Source organism: Sciurus carolinensis, chromosome 9 (genome assembly GCF_902686445.1).
Source record: "Sciurus carolinensis chromosome 9, mSciCar1.2, whole genome shotgun sequence".
Taxonomy (NCBI): Eukaryota; Metazoa; Chordata; class Mammalia; order Rodentia; family Sciuridae; genus Sciurus; species Sciurus carolinensis.
The window spans coordinates 129,688,183-129,695,865 of NC_062221.1; the positions used below are offsets into that span (position 1 = coordinate 129,688,183).

Below are 7,683 nucleotides of genomic sequence, written 5' to 3' on the forward strand. Positions count from 1 at the left end.
GTACCAGCGTTTGGGAGGGCCTCTCTGCCACATTGTGAGATGTGGAGGGCATCGGGTGCTCAGGAAGCATTTCCCAGAGACGAGAGGAAAGCAGCTGGACACACTCATCCACTGTTAGGAGGCCATTCCTGCAACAGACACCTGAGCCACTCCCGTGAACACTGACCCGCTCACAGGACAACTAGCCACTTGCAGGTTAACTACCTACTTCCACCATAATTAACTCACTCCTACAGTAAGGACCATAATCCAGGCAGAGGACGGTGCCTGTATGACTCAATCACCTTTTAAAGGTCCCACCTCTTAATACCATGACAGTGGCAATTAAATTGGAGGGACATTCAAACCATAGCCCCTGCATATACCTCTCTGGAGCACGCTGCCTGCCTCTGTGCAGCCGCTGCACCTGGCTTTCTCTGCTCCTCTGGCATCGCATGACCTACCGCAGGCCTCGCAGGGCCGGAGTGAAGCGTTCACAGTGCCAACTTCAGGGTTATGAAAATCTCAGTGTTCAGCCTGTCCTGGTGAATTATTTAACCACCCAAGCCGTTTCCTCGTTTCTAAAGGGGCTAACAGAATCTGCTCATTGCAGGTCACACTTGGCACAGCATGTGACTCTGTGTGTCCCATGAAAGGCTGGCAGTGACGGTTACGGTGCTGAGGAAGTCTCCCCTCTCTTTTGTCCCACCTTGCCCCTCCACTGGGGACGAACCACTTTGGCTAAGGTTTAGAAACTCAGGGAGCTCCTGCCCCTGGTCGGGGCTCTGAAGGCCCCACGTCCCCACTTCCCATTTCTCCCTGTTATTCTTTCCCATGGAAAACTGAACGTAATGAGCCCTGCTCTGCAAAGTCGCTGAACGTCCTCATTGGAAAGGCACTTCTGTAAAAGTGCAAAGAGATGTTTCCTTGAGAAGCTTTTCAACAACAGAAATGAAAAATAGATGAGCTCTCTAGAATTGCAAATGCTCTTGAAGTTGGAGGCAGAAATGTGGAAATCTGTCTCTTTCCCTCCCCCGGGGGGAGGTCAGGGATGCCAGTGCTTGTGTTTAAGAGGAAACATGCAGCTCCCTCTAAGTGCAGCAGCCTTCCCAGAAACTTGAACTTGATTCACTTTAATTCAGCTCAGCCTTCGCTGGCCTTTATTTTTAAAATTTCAATAATTATTACACTCTCTCTAAGTGCCTGGCTTTATGGCAGGGGCTGTAGGACTAGAGATACATCAAATAGTCAAATTCTCTCCTGTCAGAGGGATTGTAATCTAGTTGTGTATGGGTAAAATGTAGAGCAAACAATGGTGACATACATGCAAGTTTTAGGTTCTCAAGTAAGTGCTTGTAGGCTTGGAGGATGGAAAGGGCCAGAAACCCACCCAGGGCCCCTCGCCCCAGTTTCCCTGAGGGCCTTCTTGGCTTGACTGAACAAAGAGGACCTGATATTAAGATGGAAGCAGCCGTACCTCAAGTTGCAAAGCTGTTACTGAGGGTGGAATCTCAGGGCACCACTAAATGCAGATGGGAGGAGCCCACAAGTCCTGCCCTGCCTCAGTATGTTTCCTGCAGCTTGTGCCAGGCCTCCTAAGTGTGGCCTCACCCTCCCTGGGACACCTTGAAACGTCACAGTGCCAGGGAGCTGGAGACCGGCGAGGCCCCTCCTTGCCCAGGCAGAGGGACGCAGGCTCCAGTAGCGGCTGGGCCTCAGCTCTCTCCTCACTCAGCACACACTGGAGAGCGCAGAGCTGGAGCTCTCCAGTCTACGTGGATGGTTTTCCAGAGGGGAATCCCATCATATATCCTGTGTGTGTGAGCATGTACGTTTGCTTCTGATTCCAAGGACAAAAAGCCCAAAGAACAAGAAAAAAGAGGAGATTTTCTTCATCGGCCTTTTGCCAAGAAGATGGACAAGAACCTGCCCTCGTACAGACAGCCTTCTGCCTCGCTCATCACGCAGATCCAGAACACCAAGGCGCTGCTGAAGGACCGCAAGACCTCCAAGTCTGGCTTCCCCGACAAAGGTAGCTCAGCCCAGGGCCCCTCTCGGCACTCACCTGGAGCTGCGAGTCCACTGCGCTCCCCTCGCAAGGCGGCGGTGTGGGCCCAGGACAGAGCCGATTCTTGTGCCCTTAGGAAAGCAGCAGTCGCACGATTGAGACGACAGGAGAGCAGTCGCAAGCCAAGCTGGGGGCATTAGCCACCCAGGCAGGAAGGATCTTAAAAACAGGGTTCAGGGCGATATAGAAAGAGATTGGGGTGAACGGTGTTTAGGAGCAGAGACTGGGCTTGGTATTGTGGAAGCAGATGTCGGAGTGTGTGGTACCCTGGGTAGAGATTGGGGCACATGGGGCTATAGGAGCAGATGTTAGGGTGAAGGTATTGTAGGAATGGAGATTGGGGTATATGGTTTTGTGGGATGAGAGGTGAGATGATAAGGTGTTAAGGAGTAGAGATTGGGGTGTAGTAATAGGGGTAGGTATGCATGGTCAGAAGTGGGGACACACAGTGTTCTGGAGCCAGGGATGGTGCACAGTATTTCAGTAGAGATGGATGTGCAGAAATAGAAATCGGGGTACAGGAACAGAGATCGGGGTGCAGAAGCAGAGAGTGTTGGGTGGAAGCCTAGGCTGGGGCATGGTTTTGTTGGAACCTTTACCAGAAGAGTGGCCTCAGTGAGGCATGGACGTGTGACTGAGTCTGAGCTACTGGATAGAGGTAGGATGCTCAGAGCTGAGTTCAGATCTCGGCTCTGCTGCTTGCAGACCCTGGGTCCTCACTGGTGCCCTTACCTGTAACGGCTCCCACCTGTTAGAGCTACCAGGTAGATAAAGTGGGATATGTGTATAGGCCTCTCTGCTTGATTTGGAATCTAGTATGTTGCAGATAAACAATAAATGGGGCTCTACAACCTTTGGGTGGGTGTGGGAGGAAGTAGGAGCGCTCACCAGGAGTGGGCTTAACACACACTGGGGTGTGCTGAGAGAGGGGCGGGGGAGCCAGGGGCCTCCTGACTTACAGCCCGGAGGGAAAGGAGAGGCTCTTGGTTCCAGGTGGGTGAGAGAGGTCACACTGTCCAATCCTTTTGTTGTAAATGTGAAGAAACCAAGATTGAGAGAGGGCCGGAGCCGTCTGAGGTCAACCCAGGCTTGCCAGGCAGTTATGGGACTCATGGATAAAGGCAGCCACTGTCCTGGTGTGGCCCAAAGCAGCCGGCCTCCCTGATGCAGAGCAGGCCACTGACCTCGCGGGGAGGCGGGTTCATGGGCCAACTGGTGGCACTGGAGGCATGACCACCAACAGAAGGTTAGTCTTCCTGCTGATGGGCCTGGGGCTGTGCGCTTCCGAGGAGGTGGACTTTGGTGTCTTGGTGTCTGTGGGTTCATTTATGTGAGGCAAGGAGGGAGACAGTGCCCTCTACTGCTCCCCAAACCCTCCCTGTGCGCAGCAGCTGGCCCCTGCAGCTGGGCCTTCACAGAGCCTGCAGATGGCTACACAGAAAAAAGGAGCTAACCAAGTGTGGATGTGACTTTCCTCCCAACTCGGTGGGGATTCTCCCTCCCTTTTCTGGCACAGTTTGCAGACCTGGGTCCTGGTCTGTGCCAACCTGAGATGGAAACCGTAGGGATTGGCTGGTCCATGAACTACTCCATGTAGGATGGGATGAGGCTCTGTGGGGATCAAAACCAAGAGGGAAGGAAGGGGGAAGTCCTGACACATGCTGCAGCACTGGTGGCCCCAGAGGACATGGTGCTGAGTCGAGGGAGCCAGTCCAAGAACCAATATTGCACATACAAGATTCCTAGAGTGGTCAGATCTGCAGAGGCAGATGGTAGGATGGGAACCAGGGGTGGCAGGAGAGAACGGGGAGGCCCTATTTAGTGGGCACGGAGTGTGAGGTCTGGAAGGTGAGCATGGCTAATGGGGATTGATGGCACAACAAGGGGTGCCCGAAACATGACTGAACTGAAACGTCCAGCTCGGTGTCCCAGCCAGACTGGGGGGCAGCGCAGGCGGGAGGAGGGCCAGGCACACCGTTCCTGTGGCGGTCTTAATGGTTTTGTTTTCTGGGTGTGCAGATTCCTTCGGCTGTCGGAACATTTTCCGCAAAACCACTGATTCCAATTGTGTGACTTCTTCTTCCATGGAGTTCATCCCCATCCCACCCCCCAGGACCCCCAGGATTTTAAAGAAGCCAGAACCCCATCAACAAGGGCCTGGGAGTGCCAGCATCCCACCAAAGGAAGACCCGCTGATGCTGGACATGGTGCGGTCCTTCGAGTCTGTGGATCGTGAGGACCACATAGAACTGCTGTCCCCTTCCCATCACTATAGGATTCTGAACTCGCCCGTGAGCTTGGCTCGCAGGAATTCCAGTGAGAGGACACTCTCCCCAGGGCTGCTGTCTGCAAGCACGTCACCTCTCCAGACTCCCCTGCATCCCACGCTGGTCTCCTTTGCTCATGAAGATAAGAACAGCCCACCAAAAGAGGAGGGCGTGTGCTCCCCACCTCCGGTTCCCAGCAATGGCCACACACAGCCTCTGGGGAGCCCCAATTGTGTGAAGAGCCGGGGCAGGTTCCCCATGATGGGCATTGGACAGATGCTAAGGAAGCGGCACCAGAGCCTGCAGCCTTGTGCAGAGAGGCCCCTAGAAGCCAGCATGCCCCCGCTGCAGCCCACAGCCCCTGGAAGTCTTTCCTTTGACATGACTGACGGGGTCAAGGGCCAGTGTTAACCTGAGCCTGTGGGATCTGAGCCTCTGTAAGGAAAACAGTGGAACAGGGCTCCACACATCTGCCAGGATGTGACCAGAGACCTCGCAGAAGCATCCTTCATAGCCTCACCCGCTCTGCCCTGCAACATCTCCCCTATGGATCAGCCAAACCACAGACCCAAAGCCTGCACAACCCAGCCTCCCTTAGGGACCCCCAAGATGCTGGAAATCACTGGGAAGGGTGGCTACAGAGGCAAGCAGTCCCGGTTCCAGTCTCAGACCCTCCCTCCTGCCCACTCACCAAGGCCGCCTCCACGTACCCCTGCTGGACTCGGGGCTGAAAACCACACACCGACCTTCTGGGCCACCCAGATTCATAGACTGTTACCAGATCTTTCTTCACTCTGTGCTATGTGCATGCCTCTCAGTGGACTGCTGTCTGTTCAGCTGTTGGTCACAGTCTCACAGGGACCAGTAGTATGGCAAGGTCATTCATCCCAACCACGGTTTCCTCTGTGGAGCAACACAACCCTTTTCCTGGCAGCCACTCCCTATAGCCTAGCAGGAGCCGTGACCAGGAGCAGTGGCCCTAGGAGCCCCAGAGGAGGATAGATAAGGATGGAACCCAACAGTATGGACTCGGGAAGAAAAAGACCAACAGAAACACTCATGCCCAAGCAGGGTTTTGGCAGATTTTATTTTATTTGGTCAAAACTTTCTGATGATTGAATGATCTTGTCCAAAGAGATTTTTTGTTATGTAATGTTGATAAATCAATATAGCAGAATTCTTTAAGAACCCAGATGGAGAGATGAAAAGCAGTTCCACCAAATTCATGTTTTCATGAGAGGATTTGGCGTGGAAGGCTGGCTGGGGTGGTGTTTTTCTGTGGTGTCGGACCCCAGTCGCCTACAGGAGGGGGCAGGATCCCAGCCACCTCGTCTTCACCCCATTGCATCAACAGAACCTTGATCCTTCCAGAAGGCGTAGAACATGGTTACAGCTGGTTCTTTAGAGAGAAAGGATGTGCTGGCAATTTTCAGACAATGAGAAGGCACCCGTTTTTAAATTGCCCAGAAAATTTGTATGGGTCAGAGCTGAGCTGGTTTGCTGTGAGCTGAGCAGAGGCTGCAGGCTGGGAGCTTGTTCAGATACAGGACAGCTTCTTCCTTGAGGGAAACAGTGTCCCTCCAACAGGGTTTCAATCCGTCTTGTGTTTTCACACCTTTTGCCAAGGATCAAACCAAAGATGCGTCTCCAGTTTCGTGACTGTGCCGTCCCCGTGTGTGCATTTGTGGACCTCAGTGTTGTCTGCCTGTGTCCAGCTGGATCCTGATGGAGGCTGTCTCTACGTGGGAATGGGGCCCCAGCTCTTGGCAGGGGACTTAGCTGTGAGCAGAATTGCAAGGGAAAATCCGCCCAGCTGGAGTAGCAGTTAGGAGACAGGGTCTTCAAACCGCCTCGGGTCTCTGACTTTCAACGAGTGCAAATGTGACCCTAGACCACTGCTTGGCCACCCCTGGGGTGGTCATCTCAGTCCATTGAGTCCAGGGATTCCAAAACAGGCCAGTCCCTTGAGAATCGCAAGGTCAGCCTTCATTTTCCTGCAGCTAGCCCTGAGCCAGAGCATGGTGAGATGGACCTTCTCCACTCTCTCCTTTACTGGTGGAGACTTCCTTTGGCCCCTCATGACTCTCACTGAGCAAGGAGGGAACAGATGTTGGCTGTTGCTGGAAGTCAGAGATGCCTAGTCTGGGCAGACCTAGGCAAGACCCAGGGCTGCTTACGCCCTCGGAGGGGCTCGCTCCAGCTCTAGGGCATGTTAGGAAGAGGTCGGGATCCTGGCTGCTGGTGTTATTCCTTTGTGTGCTTCAGACTGGGTTCCCATTTACATTGACAACAGCTTTTTCAGTGGAGAGAAGGAAAGAATCATCTGACAGACCCTCCAACCATTTGACACAAAACGTTGGATTTCTGATGGTGAAGGATCCTTTTTTAAAGATGGCTTCCAATCGCAACTGCCTTGCTCTGCAAGATGGTGGGATGCTGACCTGTGTGTTGTGAACTTTTCGTAGCCCCTATGTCTCTTTCTTGCATTTTACTTTCCTCACAAGTGTGTGTGCTTCTGTGTTGCTGTTAGCGCGTGAAAAACATGTTTCCCATTCTTCGCACACTTCAAGAAAGGCCGCAGATGTCTACCGCTAGCTGACCACGTTGCCACTGGTAACTTGGACTCTGAACTCAGGGTTACTCTGAACCCAGTGAGAGGAAAGGGAATAGCTGTATTTTTTGGTGTGTGTGAGCACCTGACAAATCTATGAAACCAAGTGAAAGAAGAAATGTTAAATTCTTTATTATTTTATTATATTTATATGGAAAACTTGACTATCCCTTTGGTAAGTACAAAGCGTGTTGTCTGTTTGACCCATGACTGTCCCTCCTCAGTCTGTGCCTGTGATTTCAGTAGCTACTGATGGGAATGACCGAACTGCCAACTGGTCACAAAGTCTTGGGGGAAAAGTCCATTGTAATTGTATGATTTGGTCCTAAGTAAGTTTATGTCACCATTGTTAAATATATGTACTTTTATAATGACTGTGAAATACACTTTTTCCTCACTACAACTGCTTCTTTATTTGCTCATACATCTTAAAATAAGAAGGTCGTAAATAATAGAATCATCATGGACATATTCTACTCCAGTGTTCCAGCTTCATTTCACCTGCACCAGGTGTGTCTACAAAAGTCTCTGTCGCTGACATGTTGCAAATGGCAGTTCAGGATGAATCAGCATTTTACAGTTTGGAGGGGTCAAGGTTTCCCGTGGAGACTCGGAAAACAGCCCTTGCAGAATGATGTCTGTGAACGTGGCTTCTGGATATTGTCCCTACTTCAGGCCAGGGTCAGGATGGGGTTAAGAGGGACGGGATGGGATTGAGGGGGTTCTAGATTAGCCGTGTGGCTTGTCCCAGGCATTGC

General features: G+C 52.2%; 1 protein-coding gene across 2 annotated transcripts in view; it reads left to right on the plus strand.

The window, feature by feature from the left end:
• Hunk (hormonally up-regulated Neu-associated kinase) overlaps positions 1 to 7,355 on the plus strand; it is a 99,231-nt gene extending 91,876 nt beyond the window's left edge. Inside the window, exons 8-9 of one of the 2 annotated variants that reach the window (XM_047565327.1) lie at positions 1,831 to 2,011; positions 4,067 to 7,355. In XM_047565327.1, coding sequence (XP_047421283.1) covers positions 1,831 to 2,011; positions 4,067 to 4,725 — 840 coding nt within the window. In that variant the 3' untranslated portion in view covers positions 4,726 to 7,355. The remainder of the gene's footprint in view (positions 1 to 1,830; positions 2,012 to 4,066) is intronic. The other variant, XM_047565326.1, reaches the window with a different exon arrangement.
• The last annotated feature ends 328 nt before the right edge of the window (positions 7,356 to 7,683 follow it).